This window comes from Balaenoptera ricei, chromosome 15, assembly GCF_028023285.1.
Source record: "Balaenoptera ricei isolate mBalRic1 chromosome 15, mBalRic1.hap2, whole genome shotgun sequence".
Classification (NCBI taxonomy): Eukaryota; Metazoa; Chordata; class Mammalia; order Artiodactyla; family Balaenopteridae; genus Balaenoptera; species Balaenoptera ricei.
The window spans coordinates 71,971,007-71,998,254 of record NC_082653.1 but is presented as its reverse complement, the minus strand read 5'-3'; the positions used below and the strand labels follow the sequence as shown (position 1 = coordinate 71,998,254).

The following is a 27,248-nucleotide window of genomic DNA, read 5'->3' as shown; positions in this document are numbered from 1 at the left end:
GGAGACAACAACCATATCCTCCTAAGTGATCTCTGCGTTTCCACTCTGCACTGTCACCCACCCACCCCCACCCCACCCCGGCACACACACTTCATTTCCAGCCGCCAGTCTTTCTCAAAAAACAACTTAAATCAGGGAATTCCCTGGCGGTCCAGTGGTTAGGAATCTGCGCTTCCACAGCAGGGGGCCTGGGTTCAATCCCTGGTCGGGGAACTGGGATCCCACAAGCCGCACGGTGCTGCCAGAAAAAACCAAACCAAACCAAAACAACTTAAATCAGATCACAGCAGCCCCCTGCTTAAAACCACCCAATGACTTCCTACTATGCGGAGAATAAATTCCAGCTCCTTTCAGTGGTCAATGTGGCCTGCGTGATCTGGTCCTTTGACGACCTGTCTCTCCCTTCCCCTTCTGCTTCCAACACACCGCTCTGCTTGCTGCTCTGTGATCCCAGGGAGCTCCTGCCCACCTTGGGACCTGGTCTCCTGCCTGGAATGTTCTGCTCTGGAAACCTGCAAGGCTGGCACCTCCTTGTCTTCAGAGAGACGTGGCTGCTCTCCCTAGAGCAGCCCCCGGCCCATCCCGTCACCTCTCTAGCCCATGGCCCTGTTTCCTTTCCTTCTGGTCTCTGAAATGGTCTTGTTTATCAGCTTTCTAACTTATTTATTGTCTCCCCCACTCAAAGTTAAGCTCCAAGACAGCAGAGACCCGACTAATCTCATCCAAGGGCCCGGCAAGTGCCTGGCACATAGCTGCTGCTCAGTAATCCCTTTGGAATTATAAGTGAATAAACACAGGTATTTTTCTCCCCGGGCAACACTGCTCTCTAACCATCTTCAGAGAACAAACCTGATCAGAAAAATGGTAGCCTGTTGATTTCAACCCCAGACCATTTTCCATCTTGCTTTGGCTTCTGATCCGCTCTTGGGATACAAGATCTGAGATCCCAGAGGTGTCCATCTATACTTATTTCCCCCTGCCTTAGCCCTCCTGAAAGCCAGGCAACGAAGCTCTAACTTCCTAGTTCACTAAGTTATTGCTACGAAGGTTTCCGTAGCAATTTAGGATGAGCAACGTCAAGCCCGTGTTACACCACAGGAACCCAGCTTCAATCGTCCAATTGCAGGATGGCAGGCTACTATTTGCTGCCTGTCAGAAAAGTCGATTCTCAAAGCCCTCTTTTACATGTTTATACGGATGTGTTCTCTGTTTAGCGGAGGCGCAGAGCAAGTGTGTGATGTGAATTAATCAGGAAATAGCTATTTGAGAAGGACAGCCTGGGCAGCTTTCAATGACTAGTTCCGCAAAATTACCGCCGTGGAAACATCTGGTGAGACAGACACGCTCTCACCGAGAGAGGCGGTGGGTGGGGAGGAGACCTTTCAGTCTGCACAGTCATCAGATGGGCATCCCGGCTTCCGTAAGGAGATGCCTGGTTTCCACAATGGGCTTCTGGACCGTCCGTGAACGGTCTAGAGCCCCGTCTGACCTCAGCTCTCTCCAAGAAGCCTGGCTGAGTGGGGACAGAGAGAGGGGAGCAGGCTGGGGTGCTATTAGAGGGGTGTGACCTCTAATGCCCCTAGGATCAGGCAGGTAGGAGAGAGAAGAGGGTTAGCGTGGAAACCACAGGGAGTGGCGGGGGTCATGGGGAGCTGAGAGGTTCATGCCCCCTACCTGATGGTGTTTAAAGTTTCCAACACTCTGCAGACCAAACAAGCCGTATCTGTGGGTGGATTTGGTCCAAGCATCACCAGGGTGGGATCCCTGGTGGGGAACAGTAGGGAGTCACTTCTCTGGGGATTCCATGTGTTAAAAAAAAAAAAAAAGGCTGCATGCATTGTCCCATGCTGTCTTTGGAACAACTCCCCAAGGTCTTGGGCATTAGGGCCCATCTGACAGATGAAGAAACTGCGCCTCAGCCTTCCCTGAGGTCACACAGCTGGTGCACAGGGAGCCACTCTGGCTGGCACCCTGAGGTCCTACTGCCACCTCCCTTTGGGTCAAGCCAGACCTGGAGAGGGCCTCCGTCTTGGCCGTGCTAGCCTGGCCACCTGCTCTGGGTGGAACCCTGAGTCCCCACTTCTATTTCTTAATTAGTCCCCATGGACCTACTATCTCGTACTCCCATCCTAGCTCTCTCCTCACTCCCTAGAGGCAGTCCCTACGGGCACTGGTGGGGAGCATGTGTACGTATGCTTGTGTCCTTCCAGGCTTTTCCTATGTATTTATGTACATATTGATGCAACTGCCATCACACCTCAAGAGTGTGGTCCAAAGCTATGTGAGACACGTGTGTGCTCCGTGGAGAAGAAGGGGTTGAGATTTAGCAGATCTGTACTACTTGGCATCCCTCTGTAAAGCTCTGCATGAGGGGTGCCTTTGGGAATAGACCCAAGGGAAAATCCTTTCACTCCTAAACAACCAGCCTGCTTCCTCCTTTCCAACAAGAGGGCTCTAGTCCTGGCTGTTTCCTCCTTTGCCTCAGCTTCCAAGAAGTCCAGGTGAAACTCCATCCTGCTGACGACCTTACCCTTGAGAACCATTTGTGTGTGTGTGTGTGTGTGTGTGTGTGTGGGTACTTGCTTCCTTGGTGCTCATATTTTCTTCCTCGTTTAACTAGAGTTACTGCTATGCCTTTTGTTGATGTTGTCTCAAACCCCTTTTGCAGTGGATTTTCAAAAGGACACTTTGAAACTCTGTGGGTGCCACGTAGTCAATGGGAGCACCTTCTCTAGTCCAAAGAAGGACTTTATCCTTCTTTCCAGTTGACGAGAACCAATCATGTTGAGACTGTAATGCATTTTAACACAACATTAATATTATTTTGATCTAAGTAATTGAATTGACTCGATAAGGCCACTTTCCTCCCTGGTCCTGGGGTCAAATAACATGTCTCTTCCAACGAGCACATGAATTGCTCAGCAAAGATTGATGGCGGCCCGGCTCCATCATGACAACAACCCAAGCGCAGGCGGGGGCTCTTGTGCTCACAAAACACTTTCCCTAGAGACCAACAACCGCCCTCAGCACAGGCGAAAAAGCCTGAAGGAAATGATCTGGAGCAAAGCATTGGCTAAGCCTACGTGCTGGATGCCAGGGAGGGTCCATTAAAGCAAACCCTTCCTCGGTGTGGGTGACAACTGGAGTCGAACCAGCCGTGTGTCGCTGGACCTCATTCATGCACAGCCCGAGGGGGCCCGCACTCTAGGGGTTCTGTCACCTGCTGGGCACCCACGCTGGCTCCACCGCACGGGGAGAACATGGGCTGCCGTCCTTTACTGCTCTCTTTGCCGGGAAGTGCTGGGTCCACAACAGGAGGGGCCGAGGGGTTGTGGGCTGATTGGGAGGCTTATCAGGCACGGGGGACTTTGGGGAGTGAGCTGCAGCTGCCCAGAGAGCTGCCACGTAGGCTTCGGGACCTGGCTCGGGAGCTGACGACCCCTCCGGGAAGCCCTTGGCCCTCCCGATCTGCCCCTCCCGATGTGCCTCTCCCCGCCTCCTCAGGTTGAGTCGAGGGTCCTCCTCTAGGCTCTCACAGCTGGGCTTGCGACTGGACCCTTGCGCCTACTACCTCGTGGCCCCATGTGCTCACCTGTCTTCAGCCGGATGGAGACCTTCAAGGATGGGGAACAGGCCTATCGCCATCTATCTTGAGGCCTGGCTCTGGGAACTAAACCTGCTCTTTCCACCTGAACTTGAATGCTTTATCGAGAGGAGATCTCAATGACCTTTCATATGTACCTTGGGAGGAAGAGCAATGAAAACCCTTCTTTGTGATGTAGCCACTTGAAGAAGACGGTGGGGACATGTGACATTTAACAAGCTACATTTAACCTATTACATGCCAGGCTGGGGGCCAACGACTCTGACCTCCCGGCATCACAGACTCAGAGGACAAAGGATGGGGATGGGACCTGACAGACGGGGTCACTACCTGGAGGACCTACAGCTGAATCTGGGCTGGTTTGGCCCATAGAGCAGTTAAAAATTTCAGAACCAGCTGATAATATCTAAAAACTGAGAGCTTTCACATAACAATGTGCATTTTTGGCCTCTCTTGAAAATTTAGGCCATCTGGCAGGAGGGCGCCAGGGCAGAGTGATGGCTGCTCTAGGCAGGGCCCGGCTTGCCAGTGACCACAACTACTCTCTATTGAAAGGCAGCACCAGGTGGTGGGCACCAGATTGCCTGGTAGTCATGTGACTACCAGCAAGTTCTTTTGCTTTTCTGTGCCTCAGCTTCCCCATCTGTAGGATGGAGCTGATCACCATAGTACCAATCTCATAGGACTGCTGTACGGAATAAACGAGCTCATACGTGTAAAGTGCTTTGAATGCTGACTGGCACATAATACACACTCAAGAAACGCAAGCCGCCATCATTGTCTTGTACCCCATCTACTGCCTGGATGGAAGTACCCACTGAGGCTGGCTGCTCAGGGCTAGCGTGGCTGGAGACTCCCTGCTCCCCTAAGTCCTGGTGCAGCAGTTCCCTGTTCCTGGCAGAGGCTGGCAGCAGGCACAGGAGAACCCCATCCACTCCAGAGTGGGACCTAGCATTACTCCTGCTGACTTAGGTCAAGATTCCCCTCAAGTTGGGATTGACATATACACACTACTATATATAAAACAGACAACCAACAAGGACCTCCTGTATAGCACAGGGAACTCGACTCAGTATTTTGTAATAACCTATAAGGGAAAAGAATCTGAAAAGGAATATATATATATGTGTATATATGTACATACATAACATATATATGCATACATATATATAACTGAATCACTATGCTGTACACCAGAAACTAACACGATATTGTAAATCAACTATATTTCAATAAAAAATAAATTAAAAAAAAAAAAGATTCCCCTCGATCTGGGCTCAGGCCCCAGCAGGCAATTCTCACAATTTTATTCAACCCAACACATACCACATGGGGGCCTTTCAGGATCCTGGCCTGTGTGAGACACAAAAGATGAGAGCAAGGCTCCTCTCCTTAAGGAGTTCACAAAAGTATGAATAATTAGGTGTCACAGACTCAAATGCTTGCAGCACCACAGATGTGAGCGGCACGGGGACGCTGGTGAGCTGGGGAACGCACACCTGCAAGTCCAGAGGCTGCAGGGACCACTGGGCTCCAGCCAGTGGACGCCACAGAGGGAATATAGCCGGCTCATCAAAAGCCAACTTTCCAACGTTGTCAAATGTTTCACAAGCTGTACAACATCGTGAGTGCCAAACGGAATATGCCTGCAGGATAGATTTGGCCGGGGGCACCCGTTTGGGACACCAAAGGCTCAGGAAACTGAGGGATACCCCAGGGAAGTACATGACTTGGTGCCCGGAAGGGGTGGCTGAGACCACCAGAAGGGGCCTGGGGCAGGCTAAGGGTGTGCAGGAGGCTGGTGGGTGAAGCAGAACCTTGATGTTTCCAAAGGCAGGGTTTGTAATGAGACCGGCTAGGCATTCCAGGTGCTGGAAAGGGCAGGAGCAAAGGCACAGAAGAGAGGAGTTTCCTAGGGACCAGAGGGGATGAAAGTTGCATAAGGATGGAAGAGCCAGAGAGCCAGTTTTGGGGTCTGAGAATGGGGAAGGTCACCAGTGCACATGCACGCAGGGCCCGGGCAAGCATGGCAAATGGGAGAGGTGGTGTGGTGTCAGGACAACTGTGTCACTGTGTCGGGGACACAAGTAGGAGTGGTGGGGACTGCGGCGCCGTGACTCAGCTCCGCCAAAGCTTCCAGGAGTGGATGTGACCTCGTGTCGCCAGATCGTCTAGTTTCTCAATAAAAGTCAAAAATCCCTATTTTGCATGGAATCCCTTCCAATTTTTAAATGTTGGCAATTAATTAAAGAACTTTGAAAACACGCTGTGAGCCAGCTGCAATCTGTGAGCTGCCTTTGGTGAGTCGGGGCACAGCCTCTTCCCAGGGTGCCCCAGCAGCACGAGCTGGCCGGGGACTGAGGCCTCTCCCCTGAGGCATTCTGCAGTGGCGAGGCCCTCGGCTCATCTCTCGCCACTGTCCCAGCCCCACTGAACTGTGGTTTGCTGTTATCCCCCTGGGCCCTCCTGCCTGGGTGAGAGCTCGCAGTGGCAGACAGCGTGTCTGATTCCCGGCCCCAGCAAAACGCCTGAGTGTGGGGCGATCGATACGGCTCTGCTGATGAGACGGAGGGACTGAGCATATGAGTGAGTGGAGCGGGGATGTGGAGGGGGCAGCGGGCAGCAGGCGAAGGAGGAGCTGGACTTGGAAGGAGACAGGTTTGGGCAGTGGAAATGGTAGGACTTAGAAATGACTGGCAGTGAGGGGCAAAGGGCGGAGCAGAGGATTCAAAGGTGGGAGTCGGGCGCTGCTGCAGACAGTAAAAGGAAGCGGAGCCGGGACCGGGGCAGAGGGGCCTGGGGGTGGGGATACCAAGCTGGGGTGTCGGTGCAAGGCTGGGGGGAAATGCCGAAGAAAAGTATCTCGTGGCTGGGAGCGAAGCTTGGTTCAGAAATTAAGCCTTGGGGAAGGTTTAACGAATAAATTCAACAGCATGTGATTTCTGCATTCTTAGAGGAAAAGAAAAAGGACCTAGTTTGGGTATCGTTTTCTACTTTCCCTGGTGATGGTCCCTTCTTTTGGAGACAGCACCTCAATTTTCCATCGGGAATCCACCCTTCCCTCGACCTGACTTCATGTGGATAATGTGGGCCTCACCCCAGGTTGCAACCCAGGCCTGGCCAGTGGGCCCTCAGTCTGGGACTTTCTTGAGGAGAGTCTCTTTCTGCAAGGAGTGCTGAAATCAAGAGCGATGTCATCAGGGACCACCACCTGGAACCTGAGGATGATGCCAACACAGAGGAAAGCAGAGATATGTGATGGAGGGAGGCAGATTCCTGATGACATCATGTGAACTCCTGGATCCTGCCATGCCTGAAGCCAGCAAACTCATACTCTCCTGTAACATGAGCCAAAGAACACTTTTTTGTCCTTAAGCCGGATTTAATTGGGTTTTCTTGTCCTTTGTTACCAAGAGAATCCTGGCTGATACACTAGCGCTGGGACTGAGAACTTTAATCAACAGATTCAGCTACTAAATCAGTCCTGGCCAAGGCAGGCAGGAGATGGGGAGCCCTACCCGCTAGGGGGTCTGGGATTTATCTTGCTGTCCTAGGCTGGCCCCTGCACGTGGGTGAGCAGTTCTCCCTACTTAGACATCTGTCTGGTCCCAGATGCAGCCTGTCCCCTGGTCTGTACAGAACAGGACATGGGCCTCAGCTTCTACCCTGGTTCTGCATCTGTGTTCTCATCCCTGGTGGGAGTACAGTATGGATCTGAATTCCAACCTTCTGGTTGGAGCCTGAATACCTCGTTGGGCCCCCTCTCTCAAGGCAGAATTCTCTGCTCACTTCTCCTTCCCCTGCTGGCTGGGGGTCTGCTTCAAACCTGAGCCTCCTGGGACTCTCAAGATGACCACACCTGTATCTTCCCGAGTATGGACTCTGCACATAGATTTCAGATCCTGCAGCCCACCTACAAGAGAGCACCCTCTGGTGACAGGCAACGGCCTAGACCAAGCCTGAGGTCAACACCTGAGGAAGGCTCTCGTGCACCTGGGTTAGTGCCTTTCCCACCAGCTGCCCTGTTAAGATGCCATCATGATCTCCAGGCCCAAGGGTGCACAGACCCCACCATATGGCAGGGCCATCAGGCTACACTGACTTAGCTGCCCAAATGAAGGTCACATCTTTGACTTCAAAGCCATTGCCATGTTTGGCCTCGGTTTGTATCCTGATCCAAACAAATCAACTATTAAAAAAAATAATTTGGGGGCAATCAAGGATATATGAATATGGACTGGGTATTAGAGCATAATAATTAATTATTGTCAGGTATGATAGTGGTATTGGGATTATATAAAAACAAACTCCTTATCTGTTAGAGATGCATACAAAAAATTTATGAGTGAAATGATATGATAGCTACAATTATTTTTAAATGTTAGGGGAAGAGATGGAACAAAAATGGCAGAATGTAGATAATTAATGAAGCTGGTGAAAGGTACATAGGTCATTATTGAACTAATCTCTTCACTTGCATTCATTTGAAAATCCACCCCCCAAACCCTGCCAAAAAAAGAGGCCTTTCTGAAAATAGAAATATTGCCCTGGGATGAACTGAGTCTACCCATGGTGCACTCCAGAAGCACTGTGACCCTCATCCAAGCCACCAAGCTAGACTACGCTAAGAGCCTCCTCTTGGGGCTCCCTCTTCCCTCTGATCCCTTCTCCAAACAGCAGCCTGAGTGATCTTTTAAATTCCTCAATCAGATTGTATCACCCTTTGCCCCAAACCCTCCAATAATGATACTAAGAGCTGACTTTTGTATAGTGCTCACAAAGGCCAGGAGTCATTCTGAGCATTTCATACGTATTAACCGAACAATAATCACCCCATTTTCCAGATGGGGAAACCGAGGCATAGAGGCGTAGAGTAACACGCCCAAGGTCACATGGCTAGGAAGAGGAGGAGCCAGGGTTTGCCCCAGCTGGGCTGGCTCTGACCATCTCCCTATTCTGCCTCCAAACCAGTAAGGCCCACATGACCTGGTTCCCACCTACCCTTGGGACCTCCCCTTACCCTCTCCTCTGTTCACCAGCTCAGTCTCTGCCTAAACTGGTTGTTCCTGCCTTTGCTCTTGCTGTGCCCCCTGCTGGGAATTCTCTTCCCACTGATGTTAGTACGGCTGCTCCTTCTCAACATCCAGGTCAGGGAAGGCCTTTGATCACCTGTCCAGAGCAGTCCTGCCTCTTTCTCCTCCTGCCTCTCTCCCGTTGCCTGATTTTATCGTCTTCAGAACACTTAGCATTACCTGAAATGACACTATTCACTTGTACCCTTTTTTTTTTTGTCCCTTCCTCATGAGAAGGGACAGGGCTGTATGAACAGGACCTTGTCTATTTGTTCAACATGGTTCCCTGAGCACCAAGACCCTTATGGTCCAATATGTAGTCACCAGCCACATGTGGACAATTACATTAATATTAAAATGAAATAAATTGTAAAATGCAGTCTCTCAGTTACAGGAGCCACAATTCAAGTTCTCAGTGGCCACCTGGGGCTAGTGGCTACTGCCCTAGACAAGGCAGATAGAGCATGTTAATATCATCAGAAGTTCTACTGGGCAGTCCTGGCCTGGATCACCATGACAAGTCACAGAAATATACCACTGGAGTTTGGGATTGACATGTACACACTGCTATTTTTAAAATGGATAACCAACAAGGACCTGCTGTAGAGCACAGGGAACTCTGCTCGATATTACGTAACAACCTAAATGGGAAAAGAATTTGAAAAAGAATAGTTATATGTATATGTATAACTGAATCACTTTGCTGTATACCTGAAACTATCACAACGTTGTTAATCAACTATACTCCAATATAAAATAAAAAGTTAAAAAAAAAAGAAAAGAAATATACCACTGGGGAAACCTAACATTAATTAATTAATTAATTAATTCAGAAACTACTTAGTGAGCACCATGTCCATGCATAAACTATATCACTGGGTCCTGCCTCACTTGCTGTCGTGACCAGGCTGGAGGTGGCGTCCGCATGGTGATGCTGCAGGTGAAAATGGTGATGGAATGGCGCCACGGAGATGATGAATGTGCTTATTATAAACGAAAACAGATGGGCCGTGGCGAGCAGCTGAAAGCCCACTTTTTGGATGGGTTATTACATCCTAGAGGAGGGAGACCACTGATTCCTTTCTCCTAGCAGATGTCGCTCTGCAGGGGAAGCAATGCCGAGAAAAACCGCAGGAAAACCCACAGCCCCCATGTTCCCTTCCCACCTCGGTCCCTTACTCCTCACTAGCTGGGCCAGTCATCTAATCTGGGGAAACATCACAAAATGTGACAAACATTATCGCGTCCTCCTCCTGAGCCCAAGACAGGCATCGCTGATCAATCACACACCCTTTCCTGGATGAACCAGAAGGAAAGTTCTAAATGCTTCTCAAGACAGCACTCCAGGCAGCCATTTCCAAGCAGAGTTGGCAAAAGAGACGCAGCTATCTGTCCCGTAGGATCTTTTTATCCTAAGCCCCAGCTTCTTTATCTACAACGTGGGGCCCGACAACATCCACCTTGCAGGATGGTTGGGGGGTTAATTGAGATGATTCATTTGTTCAGTTATTTGTTCAGGCATCAGATGTTTACGGAGCGCTCAGTGGGGGCTTCACGCCTGCCGGACGCATGCAGCGCTGGGTAAACGGCGGCTGTCATGAGTACCCACACCTGCGGGCCGCCCTGTGTGCCTGCGTGGGCGGATGCTAGCCTCCGTGTCCCTACCCTGCCCGCAAGTCCTCTCCTCCGGGCCGGCTCACACTTACCGCATCCCCTAACGAGGGGGAAGGAACCCATCCAAGTTAGCCCGAGGATTAAACGGGCAGCAGATTTTCCAATAAGAGACTTCCATTCTTCTAGCACCTTCTTTTCTTATGCTCTAAATAAGCCTTGGTTGGATCAGCGCCTCACATTGAACTTTGCTTCCTTGAATTCCCAGACACAAAACACTGTCTTAACAAGCCGTGTCTACTGGGCTGAGCTATATTTCCTATAAACTCTCATTTTATCTCCTCTAAAACACACAGTAATAGCGTTCTCTGGAGAATATTAAATGAAACCAACCTGCAGCTCCATTTGTTTGCGCTTTCTGTCCCCGGAAAATTCTGTCAACAGATAGGTGTGCGTGACGTAAGTGGTGGCCCTGCCGGAGACTGCGGCCCTCCACACGCTCCTCTGTGTAGAAGCACCTCAAGTCTCTAATCCCCGCAGCCGGCTGCTCCCCAAAACGCCCGCAACAGCAATGACGCCCTGATGTCCTGTTCCTTTTCTGTTCTCAGCACACAGGGAAGGCCGAGCGCAGGTTAAAGAAGAAAGGCAGGCCTCAGCCAACAGGGACGAAGCTTATCTGCTTTGTAATCCAGCACATAAAATCTGCTTTTCTTGGCCTGAGCGATATAGTTGTTGACAGGGCCGAGCTACAGGGCACGGGCTTGGGTAGCCAGCGCTGTTTCACTAACCATTACAGAAGATGCTGGTGACCGCCTGCCAGGAAGTGCCGGGAGAACTGGAGAAGGAGAGGACCCAGCCCTAGATCCAGGAACGCGCTGCAGCTACATGGGGCCGGGGCTGCACCCGGGGCCTAGAGCACAGCCCCTCCGCACACCCCCGGGCAGGGGAGGCTGACACGCCCACAGGAACTTCCTCATTTGTTCCAATAGTTTGGACTTTTTCTCAAATTTAAACTTTAGGCATTTGCTTAAAAAAAAAAATCAAAACACAGAAATCAGAGAAAGCCTTTTGTTACTTCTCTGGGGCAGCATCGTGTGTGAACAGAGCCGGCTGGGACGGCGTCTGCCATGTTAGCCTCCAGATCCCCAGAGCCTAGCAGATGGCTATTCGGGAGCTGGAGGGACGGCTGGGTGAGTGGGTGGGTGGAGAACCAGCCAGAAGAGGTAGAGGAGGGGAGGCCGGCAAGGTGGGAGGAGGCACGGAGTCTCCTGGTTGAGCCCCAGTTGGCCTCTAACCTGCGGTATGACCTTGGGCAAGCATCCTAACCCCTACTCTCAGTCTCTCATCTGGATCTCAAGATGGATGAGACAATTGCTTATGGGCTCTTCGGGGAATGAACTCATTCATTCAATCGACAACCTTGTATTTCTACTTGGAACAGAGCAGTGGTGGAGACGACTCAGGCCCTGATCCCAAGAGGCCCACAGTGTGATGGGGGGACAAGTGTCCATCCTGGTACAGGGGTGACAGAACCAGTTCATGAGGTCCAGAAGTGCACAAGGGTCAGGGGGTCAGGCGAGCATCCTGGAGAAAGGGATGTCTGGGTTTCCCAGGAATACGAGGCAGAGGCAAGCATTCTGAGTTGAGCGAGATGGGAGGGGCCAGGGACTAAAGGTGCGCCTACCAGGGAGGGCGGTGGAGAGCCACGAGCAGCTGGCACTTTGGAGGGTGGCGTGGTCAAGGGGCGGGTGCCAAGAGGGAGGCAGGCTTGACGCACAGGGATTAGGGGCCCTCTGTCCTGGATTCTCTGGATCAAGGGGAGCCTTTGAGGGCTTGAAACAGTAGAGTCGTGATCAGACCTCCCAGTGGCTACTGGAGACAGACCGGAGGCTTGGGCCTGGGGTCAGAGAGAGCGATTAGGAAGCTGTACTCTTCCACACCTCCACGCCTTTGCCCGCGAAGCTCCCTCCACCTGGAGAGGCTTTCCCTTTTCTGTCCGGCTCAGTGCTTCTCCTTCCACTGGAGCTCAGGTATGCGCTCTTTCAAGTACCTTCCCTGACCTCTCCCAGCCTGAGGCGGGCTCCCTCCTCCGGGCTCCAGGGGCCGCAGACTGAGAAAGGCTAGCTCCAGCCCAAAGATGAGTTTGGTTTGAACTGTATGGTGGCTTCAAAAGAATTGAAATTAGCTACTGACATTTGCAAACAGAAAAGCTCATCTCAAAATCCAGATTCCCAGCTCTCAGGGAAAGTTCAGAAGATCTAGCAGTGCTGGCTGGCATTGTTCCATATCCACCATTAGTTAAAGCTGAAAAATGCCCTGCCCTTTACCTGGGCCATGTGCTTGCCAGTCTGCCACGTTCCCCACCAGGCCCTAGCGTCTCTCTCTAACAATATTGAGGCCGAGGATTGGTTCCCATTTATCATCTCGCTTGTACTATTGCTTCCCTTATAGCAGATTAGAAAGGAAAGTAGAACAAGTTTTGCTCCCTTTTCTATCATAAGAGGGGAAACCAAGATAGGCTGAGGGAGTCCTGTCCCTCCTTGCTCACTGCGTTCCCTGCTGAGTCCCTGGGGCTTCTGTTTGAAACCCTTGGCTCTCCGGGTTCAGCTTTATCAAGGCCTTCATCACACTGCCTCATACTTCCACATTTACTTGTCTGCCAGCTTTTAGACAAGGAGTACCTCCAAGGCATGGACTGTGTCTTTACCTCAGCGTCCTCAGAATTGATCATGAAGCCTGATGGTACCTAGGATGTGCTCAATAATCAAGGTTGAATGGAGGAATAAGTGCAAGTGAATATGTGAAAAACAACCCGGAGAAGAAAGCAAGGATGAGGGCCTGGGTAGTGGTGTGAGGGTAGGAAGGAGTGGAGGGGCTCTGAAACCAGAGGGGCTGAAGAGCCCAGAGGTTAAGAGCTTGGCTGTTTAGAGCGGGGTGCACACACCAGGAGCGCTGGTACATGCGGGAGCTGTGAGACGTGCAGCATCTTGGGCCCCGCCCTAGACCCGCTGGATTAGAACCCGCTTTTCATCAGAATCCCAGGCAAGCTGCTGCGGATACGGTTTGAGAAGCGCTGGCTAAGCCAATGGGCCTGGAGTCTGACTGCAGGGAATCAAATTCTCACTCTGACGCTCACTGGCTGTGTGACTTGGGCCACGTTATGTAACCTCTCTGTGCGTCTGTTTCCTTATCTGTTAAAACTGCGCCTCGGTTCATATTTCTCCAGTTCCCCCAAAAGGTGACCTGATTCTACTTCCCAAACCTTCAGCGGAGGCTCTGTTCCTGGGGGCTCTGACAACGCGAAGTGAAAGCCCCCAGCAGGCGCTTGCTACACCCAGGAGGAAGGGCAACGGGGCCTCCTGGTCCCCATTTTGCAACTTCGGGAATCAGGCTATGGGAAAGCACTAAGTGCTTCCATCAGCCAAATGCCCAGCCAGGAACCGGAGCCTGTTACTTACGCCGTCAGCCGTGCAGTAATTCCAAACCTTGATCTTGGTTAGATCAGAGTCACACAGCTGGGCTTCCCTGGTGGCGCAGTGGTTGAGAATCTGCCTGCCAATGCAGGGGACACGGGTTCGAGCCCTGGTCTGGGAGGATCCCACATGCCGCGGAGCAACTAGGCCAACTAGGCCCGTGAGCTACGATTACTGAGCCTGCGCGTCTGGAGCCTGTGCTCCGCAACAAGAGAGGCCGCGATAGTGAGAGGCCCGCGCACCGCGATGAAGAGTGGCCCCCGCTTGCCACAACTAGAGAGAGCCCTCGCACAGAAACGAAGACCCAACACAGCCATAAATAAATAAATAAATAAAATTAAAAAAAAAAAAAAAAAAAGTCACACAGCTGTCTCGTGTTGCGGATAACAAAAAAGAGCTGGAGCGGTGGGTGGAAGGGGCACGTCCACAAGGAAGGGTCTTTCTTGCCCTGAAACGCCAGCAAGAGAAGGAAGTGGTTATTGTTAGCACAATTCTGCCTTACCCCAAAGTAAGCGGGCAGTGACCATGGAAACCCGGGGAGGATGAAGGTGGGAAGCCACCCACCTTCTCTACTTCATCCTGGGTGGGGTCTTAGATCTCACCCCATCTGGACCGTATTTTGGAGCAGGCTACTGACCCTCGTCCCCGGCACGAAGCTGCCACACGCGCCCCTCTGCCCCTGCCATCCAGACCACATTTAAAATGCAGCGGGCTTTATTTTAATCAACCTAATCGGCTTTGTTGGGGAGAGAGACTGGAGGAGAAGGACGGGAAAAGAGCCATGACTTGCGCTATTTGATTAACCTGGCAAACAGAGCCTTTGATTTTCTTTTGCAAAACCCTGTAGAATTTTAAAAATTTAAAAATAGAAAAGAAAGAAACTGGCTCAGGCGTTTGTTGGGACGGGGCCATGGCACTGAGCCTTAGGATTTATTCTGTTCCCTTTCAGGGTTTCCAAGCCTTGAGACCCCTGTGTGCAGTTTCCGCCTGCCAGCGAGGCTGCCAAGGCCATTCTCAAGGCCAAAGAGGCAGAGGAGCAGGGGAACCTTGCTGTCATTTTCATTTGCACCAGCAAAATTTCGTATCATGAGTGCTTGGGATGCAGATGGGAAAAAGTGAAATCAGGGGACTTTTCTCAGTCCTGGTCACCTCCTCTCTTGTCCCTTTGGGTACCTCTTCTGCTCTCTGCCTGGACAAAACGCACAGTTGTTCCCAAATATGTCCATGCTGGCTCGGCCTCTGTGCCTTTGCACAGGCTGGGCCTCTGCGTGCAGTACTCTCCTGCCCTTCTCCCCCTGGGAGCTTCAGCTCAGATGTGCTGTCTCCCCCACTGTCACCCCTTCCCTTGACACAATCACTCCCTTCTCCAGGTGCCCACGGCTCCTTGCAACACCTGAGGTTATAATTTACTCAGTGTCCCACAAGTACCTGTCTTCACATCTATGTCACCCCCCTCGCCAACACACGCATGCGCGCGCACACACACATACACATACACGCACACTCAGCTGCGAGCTCTTCTAATTCATTCCAGAACCCTTAGCGTTCAGCACAGTTCCTTGGCACCTGGTAAATGACAAAAAAAATATCTTGGAATTGAATTTTTTGAACAATCCTTGAATGAAGAAATGAACAGATAAGTGAAATGTACCTCCTAATATCTGTCCTCTCACTGAAACTTTAAAGAAGAGACTAAACTGATCTGGCCGGCAGAGCTATTTTGTCTAGCTCATGAAGTGTTTTTTTTTTTAAAGGCAAATTCGTTGCCAAGACTGAACGATGGAAGATATCCCCTCCCCCTCAGAGCTAGATGTCTGGCTTGTCTACAGACTTAGGAGACCGGCAACACGGGGTCCCTGACAGCCGTTGGCTGGAGCTGAGTACACTGCTCTGGCGGCCAGGGCGGGTGCTCTCCGGTGCCCCAGTCCTCACCATTCCCTACTGTTCTACACCCACCTCACCTCCCTGGTTATGCTTCTGCCCGGCCCCTGCAGGCCTGAGTTTAGGGTCCCTGCTTAGGGGCTGAACAGTCACAAGTCCCATCTGCCAATAAGCAACCTGTACCTCTGACACTGGCTGAAGTTGTTCCTTTTATCTAAAAGGAGCATCGCCCCGTATTTGAGAGCGTCTGCATGGGCTCCCATCCCCAGGACCGTGCCTGCCTCTGGGGTCTGCTGGCCCCCAGGAGACGTGAGGCTCAGGCTCCAGCTGCGTGGAGGACAGAGGTGGCTTGTCCCAGTGACAATGGTGCCTTTCAGGAGGGAGGAGGCTGCTTTGTTAAGGGGGAGAGATGAGTTCAAGGGGTTCTGACTTATTCTGGCAAGTTTCTCAAGCTCTGCGAGAACTTTTAGTGCTCTGGGCAGCTGCGAGGGGTCAAAGATAGCACATCTCAAATCCAGCAGGGGAGTCTCATTCCTTCTCTTCATTGGAGCCTAAAATGGGTTGCTGAGGCTGCTTGACAAAGGCAGAGACTGAAGGCTGACCTTAGACACAAGCGAGGGGACTGTGATTGATTTCCCATCATATTTCCGTCAGTGGGAGGGATAACGGGAGGACTAAGTGGGAGTCGTGGTGTTCAAAGTCAGAGAACATTAACCTGCGGGTAAGTCGGCCTCATTAGCAACTGGGCCTTCTGATGTTTCCTTTCCACAGACAGAGTCCCCGAGAGGAAGGCTGCCGGGGAGCTGCCGAGGGCTGACCCAAGGCACGCTGGGCAAACCTCCAGATGCCTGGCCAGCAGGAGAGCGTCTGCTGCACCTGCCCATCGCAGGTGGTAATCAAGATGGCAGAACAAGAATCAGGGCACCTGGGCACCGCCGTTATCTCACTGGGTTGTCTCCGAGCCCTGGAAGGTGAGTACTGCAGTAACACCCGTGTCACCGAAGGAAGACCAGAGTCCAGCAAAGGCGTGGTTTGCCCAAGTGATGGAGTGAGGATTTAAACCTAGGTTTTTAATTCATTCATTCATTCATTCATTCTGTGTTGGTTTGGATTCCCCCAGGAGCAGACCCTGAGGCAAGGCAAGTGTAAGGAGTTGATTTAGACAGTGAAGGAAACACCAGTTGGAGGGTGGGGAAGTGAGAGGGGGAGAGGTATTCCATAAAGAGTGTGTTACCAGGCTAGGCAGTTATGTTAGGAGTTAGAAAGTTACCTCCTGAGAGAGGTCTTCTTCTCTGACCATCCATTCTAAATTAGTCCTTCCGTTGGCCATTAATAATTCTCTCATATTTTCTTCATTGAATTTATTCCCCCACCCCCAGCCCCGCTTGATTTTTTTTTTTTCTTGGCAATCTTACTTGTTTGCCTCCCCTCCTGGCACAGAGCTGGGATCTGCTGGGCCAGGCTCCCCCCGCACTCGGTATTTGTTGAGCAAGTGGGTAGCAGATGCCGTTGGCGCCTCCCCCAGTCCCCTGCCCTTCCCACTTTGGTCCCTGCTGGCTGCTCTTCCCACTGCCAGCACACACATTTCTCCGACAGAGGATCTGTTTTCTGGCCTCCAGGGCCCACTTTGCCTCCCCTGCAGCAGGCCCAAACTGGCGGGGAACTGAGCCCCCAGGAGCAGCCCTGAACCTACACTGATGGGAACTGGGGTGTGGATACCCCAGCTCCCTTGTCCTGGAAGTGGAGTCACCCTGAGGTGTGTTCCACACTGGCTCCCAGGTTCCCTGGTGGCGTGGAGCTACTTTGGCCATATTTCACTGGGTTATTTGTCTTTTTGTTGTTGAGTCTGAGTCCTTTTCTTCATATATTCTGGATACAAGACCCTTATCAGATACATGATTTGCAAATATTTTCTCCTTTTTTGTAGGTTATCTTTCTACTTTCTTGATAATGTTCTTTGAAGCAAAAATGTTTAAAAATTTTTGTTTGTTTAAAAATTTTGATGAGGTCTGATTTACCTGTTTTTTTCTTTTGTTGTTTATGCTTTGGATGTCATATCTGAAACTCCACTGAAAAATTCCAGGCTATGAAGATTTACACCTATGTTTTCTTCTAAGAGTTTTATAGCCTTAACACTATAAAAGTTTCAAGGTATTTGATCCATTGAGTTAGTTTTTGTAAATGGTGTGTAAGAGTCCAGTTTCATTCTTTTGCATGTGGAAATCCAGTTGTTCCAATACCATTTGTTGAAAAGAAACTATTCTTTCCTCATCAAATGGTATTGGCATCCTTGTTAAAAATCAATTGACTATAGATGTAAGAATCTATTTCTGGACTCTCAATTCCATTCCATTGATCTATATGTCTATCCTTACGCCAGAACCACACAGTCTTAATTACTGTGGCTTGGTAGTAAGTTTTGAAACTGGACTCACTCAAAGTGTGAGTCCTCCAACTTTGTTGTTTTCCAACATTGTTTTGGCTCTTCTGGGTTCTCTGAACTTCCATTATACACTTTAGAACCAGCTTGTCAATTTCCACAAAAAAGGCAGTAGGATTACATTGAATCTGTAGATAATTTGGGAGCACTGCCATATCAATGGTATTAAGTCTTCCAATCCATGAACACAGATATCTTTTCATCTTTCATTATTTAGGTCTTCTTTAATTTCTGTCAACAATATTTTGTACTTTTCAGTGTACAAGTCTTTCACTTATTTGGTGAAGTCTATTCTTAAGTATTTTATTCTTAAATAGCATCAAACTATTATAAATGGAAATTTTCTTAATTTCCTTTTCGGATGGTTCATTGCTAGTGTATAGGAATACTACTGATTTCTGTATATTGATCTTTTATTCTCTAAGCTTGCTGAACTCGATGTTAGCTTTACCAGTAACTTCTGTGAATTCTTTAAGATTTTCTGTATATAAGATCGTATCACCTACAAATATAGTTTATTTCTTCCTTTCCAACCTCTTATTTCATTTTCTAGCTTAACTTCCTTGGGTAGAATCTCCAGCACAACATTGAACAGAAGTGATGAAAGCAGGCGTCCTTGTCCCATTCCTGGTCTTAGAGGGAAAGCTTTCAGTCTTCCACCGTTCAGTATGATGTTAGCTGTGGGTTTTCATAGATGTCCTTTATCAGACTGAGGATGTTTCCTTCTATTCTTGGTTTGTTGATGTATTATCATGAAAGAATGTTGAATTTTATCAAATGCCTTTTCTGTGTCTATTAAGACGTCATATGGTTATTTCCTCCTTTATTCTATTAATATGTTGTATTCTGTTGATTAATTTCCATATGTTGAACAACTTTGCATTCCTGGAATAAACTCCACTAGGTCTTGATATATAAATCTTTTTATAAACTGCTAGATTTGGTTTGTTAATGTTTTGTTGAGGATTTTTACATCTATATTCATAAGGGATACTGGTCTGTAGTTTTCTTGTGATGGCTTTTTCTGGTTTTGGTATCAGGGTAATACTGGCCTCAGAGAATGAGTTGGGAAGTGTTCTCTCTTCTTCTATATTTTAGAACAGTTTGTGAAGGCTTGGTGCTAATTCTTTAAACATTTGGTAAGATTCACCAGTGAAGCCATCTGGTCCCGGGCTTTTCTTTGTGGGAAGTTTTTTATTGATTACTAATTCAATCTCTTTTCTTGCTATAGGTCTATTCAGATTTTCTATTTCTTCTTGATTCAGTTTTGGTAATTTGTGTCTTTCTAGGAATTTGTCCATTTCATCTAGGATATCTAATTTGTTGGCATAAAATTGTTCATGATATTCCCTTGTAATCCTTTTTATTTCTATTAGTTTGGTACTGATGGCCCCTTTTTCATTCCTGATTTTAGTAATTTGAATATTTCCCCCTTTTTTTTTCTTGCTCAGTCTAGCTAAAGGTTTGTTCATTTTGTTGATTCTTCCCAAAAAACAACTTTTGGCTTTGTTGATTTTTCTCTATTGTTCTTCTCTTTTCTGCACTGTTTTTTTTAAAAACAATTTCCTGTGAGTCTATAATTATTTATTTTTAAAAGTTCAAAAATGTATTGCTCTATGTGCTAGGAATATAGTGTGAATAGGACAGACAAGAACTTACAGGTTGATGGGAGGAGACAGATCAGAAACAAGTGAACAAAATCACTTTTGATAGTGGGAAGTGGTCTGAAGAAAATGAAAAAAGCTAATGTGATGATACAGACTGGCGTAGGGAGGGAACAGGACTCCTCCAGCTTGGAGAGCCCGGGAAGGTCTTGCTGAGAAAGTGATACCTGGGCTGAAATCTGAGTGACGAGAAAAGAAGGAGCCACATGAACATCTGGAGGAGGGATGCTCTGGGCAGAGGGGGCGGCAAGTGCCGAACCCACAGGTGAGAAGGAGCTTGGCAGCTCAGAGGAGCAGCAGGGAGCCCTGGTATGTGAGGCAGGCAGAGAGGGAGCTGGAGGTCGGTTCACAGACAGCCTCCGGGGCCACAGAGAGGCATCCAATTTTCCCCAGAAAGTCACGGCAGGGGTTTCAAGCAGGGGAGGGCTGCAAGCTGACATTTGTTAAAGATCCCTTCGAATACAGAGTGGAAAATGGAGTGGATGGGGGCAAGAATGGAAGAAAGGAATGAGAGGGGAGACCACTTAATAGTTCCAGTGAGAGGGAGCAGCTGATCAGACTTGGGAAGAACCAGTGGATATGGAGAGAAGGGGCCAGATCCAGGCTCCATGTTGGAGGTGGAATCAATAGGACTTCCTGATGTGTTGGAAGGGGAAGGGGTGTGGCGCCACCAAGGAAGACTCTTAAGTGGTGGGCTTGGCAGCTGGGCGGATGGGGATGCCATTTACTGAGCTGGAGGAGGAAGAGATGTGGGAGTGAGCCAGGGAATCAGCACTCAGGTTTCAGGTCTCTGAAGTCTGAGATGTTGAGCGGAGGCTGACATTCAAGTCAGGAACTCGGAAGCAGGCAGGGCTGGGCATATAAATTTGTAGTCAACTTGAAGCCATGGGCCTGGGGGATGGCGATGAGAGAGATGGGGTGGGCAGGGCAGGAAGGAGGGTTTGCACTGAACACGGGGCACTCATACAGCCCCCCATACGCTCCCCATTCACCTCTATTGAAGCAACTTCTCTTTCAAACCCAGACTCTGCTTTCAGGTATCTTCTCCTCAGCTTTCAGCCATCTTCTCCTCAGCTTTCAGCCGAGCCCCACCACTCCACAGCAGTGTGGCCTGGACGAGTCACTCATCCTCCCTGAGACTTGGTTTTCTCGTTTATCAGATGGGGAAAGTCATCCCGAGGTTCATGTGAGGATTCAGTGAGGGATGCCCGAGACCCCAGTGAAACTGAATGGTTCTGAGAGGCAGTGTGTCCTGGTGGCCCCAGGCGCGGTTCACAGGGCGGCTATCAGAGAGACCCCAGGCCAGGGCAGCAGGGGGAATCCAGCCCACCCACAGCTGGGCCCAGAGATCTAGCAGCCCAGGGTGAGACAGCTGCCTCAGGGCCCCAAATTAAAAAAAAAAAAAAGAAAAAGAAAAAAAACGAAACCCACCAAAACCCCGGGCCAAAGTCCTCACTGCTCTCACATGGCAATGCTCATCAGCCTCAGCTAAACAGAGAAAAGGGGAGAGCGATCAACAGAATTTGTCCCCATTAAATCCAGTGATGCTTTTCATCGCCCCTGGTATGCTCTGTTCTGTACAGTAGGCTTCCAACAATGCCACTGCTTTGTGCACAAGGGGGACGGGAGAGGTTTAGCAAGGGCTGGTCCAAGCCTCAGCAGCGTGCACGGGAGCCTGCAGACTTGAAGCAGGGAGCAGAGCAGGGAATGCAAGGCCAGAGTGTCCAAGCGGCCATGACCCGTGTCCTTCAAGGTCCCGGAGCTGCTGATCTTTAAGTGGGCTCAGAAAACACCCAGTCCAACCCTATGGACAGGCTGCGTTTCCTGGCTATCTCACATCTACCCTGCCTTTCTTTCAGTAACAACCACAAATTTCTTCAGGGAAAATTCCCTCCCTGCCCCACTGGGGCATCTTAGTGGAACTGGCACCAAGGTGCCTGGCCCTCCTAGCCAGGTTGGTCCATCAGCCTTCCTTTCCTGGACTGGATATCTCCAGCAGAATGACAAGATGACAAACCAACTAACTAACCAATCAACCAACAAACACTGCACCCTCCCCCCCCCAAAAAAAGAAGACCAAACTCTCGGTATTCATGCATCCCAGGATGCTACCCAGAACCCCAAGTTGCTCACGGGGCCTGTCCTCTTTTGGCCTGGGTGACAGTGAATACGCCAGCTACTCAAAAGACTTGCAACAAATTTCTTTTCAAAAATTGGCTAAAGAGAGCCAGACTCAGTTTCTTTTGCTGGCAAAATAAGAATCATACGAATTATCCAGGCCTTCCACTCCCATTCTACAGGGGGCAGAAAAAAATGACTCTCAGAGAAGGTGGGTAAGATGCCCAAGGCTAGAGAGTCAAGACCAGAACTTGGGTCTCTAGAGCTGGGGATTTCAATGCCCTCCTTTCTTGCTTCTTTTTCTTTAAATGGTAATAATATTTACTTCATAGTGGTATTACTACTACGACGACGAGTAACAACGGAAACAGTAATAGCTGATGTTTTGGAGCCCTTTCAAACAGTGAGGATCATATTTACATGTGATCCTTAAAACATCGTATCAAGGTAAGTACTATTATTATCCCCATTTTACAGATGAGGAAATCAAAGTACATGTTAGGTGAGTTGCCCACGATCATGAAGCTGTAAGTGATTAAGCTTTGAACCCAGGCCTTTCTGCTTCTCCAGCCTGTACACTGTTTCGTTTAAATAAGATTATACACACAACACACTTAGCGTGGTGCCGGGCACAAAGCAAGAACTGAACATGTGGCAATTGTCTTCATTTTCAATACCTTTAAAAAATTAATAATATGTTCTTTGGAATAGCAAATACATGTACGTCGCAGGAAATTTAAACGGTGCAAAAAAGCATCCAAGGGAAAGTCTTCCTACTGCCCCTGTCCCTTGCTCAGCCAGTTCCGTGGCCCAGAGGCAACCTCTATTCCCCATATCTCGGGCCCCTCCCAGAGGTCACGGTGACTGATGCTGAAGCACATAGCACCGTAAAGATGTCAGTGCTGGGCGGTCTGTCTAGTCTCCTGTGTCCAGCTTGCAAGTGGCAGGAAGAGAAAATGCCAGTGCTTTTCTTTTTTTAACTTTCAGATATTTAAAAGAAAGTGATGTTCCACGTTTGCTGGGTGCGTACTCCATGCCCCAGGGAAGCAGGACCCTGAGAGGGTGCATGGGCCCTGGGCCAGGCTGCAGGGGGTGCATTTGCACCGCCCCCCTCCCCCCCACCGACCTTCCAGCTGTGTGACCTTGGCCAAGTCAATGCCCTTGTCCAAGCCTTAGCTTCTTCATCTACAAAACGTGGGCGTTGCCCTCAATGACCCCCCGAGGTCCCGTGTTTGGTGGTTACTGTGGGAAACTGCAATGTAGATAAAGGGGGTGAACCGGCTCCGCTTTGTCCCCTCAACCCCCATAAGAACCCTCTACAGAGCAGGGATCTGGGCAAGAGCTCAGGGCGGGGGGTGCGGTTGGAGGCCTCTCCCTCCGTCTCCTCCCCACCCTGCCCAAATGAATGGCTGTGGACGATTACATCATCCTTCCCCTTGCTGCACCCACACCCTTATCGTGGGCTTATCGTGGGCAGAAAAAATGCATCAAAACATTCGGCCAAGACTCACACAAGGCCACCTCCACTTACAGCCAAGTTCCTGCTGACCAGGTGGCCCAGCTCCCCGGGCGTGTCCGAGTTCCGGACAGCCACATCGCGAGGCGACACATAAAGCTTTGTGTTGTTCCGGTCGAAGAACTCCACTTCCGTGAGACCCACCCACGATGCGCTGCCCCAGTTGGACAGGATTTCCATGGTCACGTAGATGGCATCTTTGATCTCTTCTGCTTTCGGTCCCGATTTGTCCTTAGCAAGGAGAAAAGTAATGCCAAAGGATGGAAACACAACAGGTGGAATCCAGCTCTACCACTAAATGACAAGGTATTTAATCGCTCAGTGCCCGGGTTTCCCCCTCTGTACCATGAAGATAAGAAGAGCACCCATTACAGATGGTTATCATGGAGATTAAATGAGCTCATGTTTGTAAGGCATTTCAAACATAGTTACTAGAGGAATTTCCTGGCAGTCCAGTGGTTAGGACTCCACTTTCACTGCCGGGGCCCAGGTTCCATCCCTGGTCGGGGAACTAAGATCCCGCAAGCCATGCAGTACGGCCAAAAAAAAAAGTTACTATGAACCCTGGCACTTAGTATTTTCTGTAAGAGTCTGTAAATAACAAAGAATGTTTAAAAGGCATAAGATTCTGCCTGAACACGTACTTTTCTCACCCACTACCAAGGGTTCATGTCCTATAGGCATGTCACAACTTATGCTGAATTGGGCTGGTGTTATGGGCTAAATTGTGTCCGCCACACACAAATTCAGATACTGCAGCCCAAACCCTAGTACCTCAGAAGGTGACTCTGTTTGGAGACAGGGCCTTTAAAGAGGTAATTAAGTTAAAATGAGGCCGTTAGGGTGGGCCTAATCCATTCTGACTGATGTCCTTACAAGAAGAGGACATTTGGACACCTAGAGAGACACCAGGGATGGGCAGGCACGAAGCAAAGGCCATGTGGGGACTCAGTGAGAAGGTGGAGAAACCCAGCCTGCCAACACCTGGATCTTGCATTCGCTTCCAGAACTGTGAGAAAAGAAGTCTCTGTTGTTTAAGCCACCCAGTCTGTGGTACTTGGTAGTGGTAGCCTAGCAGATGGCCTATCTAACACAGTAGATAACACAGGACCCTGGACAAGTCAGTTGACATCCCCCTGCCTGGTTGGGGACCAGGAGATGACACCATAGATCTGACAATCCTGTCCCGGAGATTAAGCGGGATACGCACCCGGAGAAGACCCGGTCAGCAGTCCTGGCCTGCGTGCACTCTGTAAGTGGCCATTTCCGCCCATTTCTCTCCTCCATGGATTTTAATGCCTGCCTCCTTCGCGGGTAGGTTGTCTGGTCTGAGGGGTCGTGAATGCCATCAATCAATGGCCACACCGCGGAATGGCTTCCCAAGGCCCCTTCGGGCTCTGATTGCAGTGCTGGTCGCCACGGATCAGCCGCTCAGAAAATGGTACCTTCCCCGCTTGCACATGCCCTCTCTTAATTAACACCGTAATCTGCGATGGTTCTGTGAGCAGGAAGCTGAGCAAATGAACAGCAACTGTTCCCTACTTATTTTTTTAATTAATAGCCAGCGAGACGTGCTAGCGCTCTCAGCGTGTGTTTGGATGAGCCTTGATTGTCAGGCGATGGGATGGGGACATGGAGGGAGGGAAGTCAGCTGTCACCCCCCGGAAGGAAGGCAGGGGCTGTGTTTATTAGCAGACCCCATGGCTTCCTCCTTCTCTGCCGCGGGGCCTTGTGGGCCCAGGCCAAGCCCTCTGCTACCCTGGGCCTGAGTCCCAGGCGGGCAGGATGGTGATAAAACTCAACTGGCCCGGCTCAAGGCTCGGGGATCGGGAGGTTAATGAACTTGTGTTTGGGAGGCGCTTTCCGCTGCCAGGTGCGCCCCGTGGGAGGCGTGAGGATGCGGCGCTGGTCACCGTGGTTGTTGGCCGTTGGGAGGAGGCCAGATGGGAGGCGAGCTGCCTCGAGGAGGGGCTGCTGGATCTCACGCACAGTGCAATCTAAGATGTGCAGATTCCTGCAGCGGGGTTTCTAAATGAAGAAGCTGAAGGGTTTATTAACTAAGGAAGTGTCACAACTTGTCAGAGTTGCAACCCGACGGCCACCCCTGCTCGATCTAGGATCGAGGGGTCTGAGGCAAACACTGGCTGGCAAGCTTCTGGTCCCTGGCATTCACTGCCCCGCTCTCAACAAGACCACCTGCTTTTCCTTTGGTGAAGCTGTCCCTTCTCTTTTCTCAGCCATGAGGTATGGGGGATGGACACTTTCCTACCCCAAGGAGGAGATGAACTGGTCCAATTGATCAGTGTGTCCTGTCACCCGGGCCACCTGGAGGGAATGGCTCAGTGATGGGCACGTGACCCAGTTTCAGATCTGTGTGTGGAGAAACTGCTCTTTTCTCCTGACTGTGGGGTCTGAGGGTATAAGGGCAAGAGGTGGGAATCACTCTAGCTATTGAGGGATCACAGGGAGACAGCAGAGCTGGGACTGGGCATTGAGGTGGGGCTGAGGCTCAAGATGCAGCTGACACGGTACAGACATAGTGTGAGCTTCTGGATCAAGTCCTACTTGATCCCGACTACGGCATTCATTACAAAGAAATGTGTCATTTTTCTTCTCTTTGTTTTATAAGTCAGTTTGCCCTGGGTTTTCTGTCTCCTATAATATAAGGAGACTTGATCCATCCAGGCTCTTTTTAACGTGGCTGAGGTTTCACCACACTTAGGATCCTCATAGCTAAGAAAGCAACTATGCCGTACAGGGGGAAACAAAGCTTTGCTTTCCCTAGATTTTTCTAGACGGCATATTTCCTGATTCCTCCTTGCCTTGTGCCAGGCACCGAGCCGTCTGCCCTCACAGACCTTTCCTCTTCCAGCTGCACAGTGGCCCCCGTGGGCTGTGGATTATTTACCTAGTTTGACAGTCACACACCCCCAGGACCAGACAGCTTAAGAGGCTTATCTAAGGTCACACGACCTCTAAATGATGGTGCCAGACTCCAAGCCAGAACTCCAGTCTGGCCTGGAGCAGGGCTCTTTCTGCTGTCATATGAGCTTTACGTGTGACTTTGGGAGGGCTTCCTGTTAAGTCCCCATTGGCCAATCACAAGATGGGTGACCACGGAACCAAACAGTTATAAGAAAGGCTTGGGTAGAGGAAGAGGTGAGAGGATGTGCTGGACTCACACCTTTTGACCCAAAAGAGAAAAGCATCACCTGTTATCCCTCCACCCTGATGCTACCTTGCCCTTTCACCGTTCATGTCTCAGCTCCATCGACCCGCTCACAGCCATATCCTTGCCCAGTTGCTGCAATCATATTGGACTCGATGAAGATGAACATCACTTTTTACAGCTAACTTTATATCCTTAACATTTTCTATCCGTATAATCTCCATAATGAAAATTTCCATCCTTTTACACGACTGCATTGTGCCGATGTATCATACTTTCCTGATTAACTCTACTATCGTGAGACATTTATGTTATTTCTGTGGTTTTTTCTCTCACCTTTCCCTACTTCCAATAATTGTGCAATAGACATTTTTGCACCTATAGTTTTTTATTCCTGTTGAGTGATTTCTTCAGGGTAAGGAAGTGGGATCGTCGGGCTGGAAGACATAAGTATTTCTAAGGCTCTTCCTAAGAGCCTTTCAGCTTTTCAAAAGCTTTCCACCATTTCTATTGCTGCCGGCAGGGTAAGACTGCCAGTTTTACTGTAACCTTGCCAGTGCTAGAGGTTATCATAAAAAATAATTTGTTAACTGAGGTTTGTTAACATCAAATGGGATGTTAAGGTTGCTCTAATTTGTATTTCTTGATTACAAGTGATGCTGGATATTTTTCTATGGGCTTACAGGCTATTTATATTTCC

General features: G+C 49.7%; 1 protein-coding gene across 6 annotated transcripts in view; it reads right to left on the bottom strand.

Annotated features, from left to right (window-relative positions):
• Positions 1 to 27,248, bottom strand: part of KATNIP (katanin interacting protein) — a 192,162-nt gene that overhangs the window by 47,571 nt on the left and 117,343 nt on the right. For all 6 annotated transcript variants that reach the window (XM_059896806.1, XM_059896810.1, XM_059896807.1 and 3 more), the window contains exon 13: positions 23,395 to 23,610. In XM_059896806.1, coding sequence (XP_059752789.1) covers positions 23,395 to 23,610 — 216 coding nt within the window. The remainder of the gene's footprint in view (positions 1 to 23,394; positions 23,611 to 27,248) is intronic.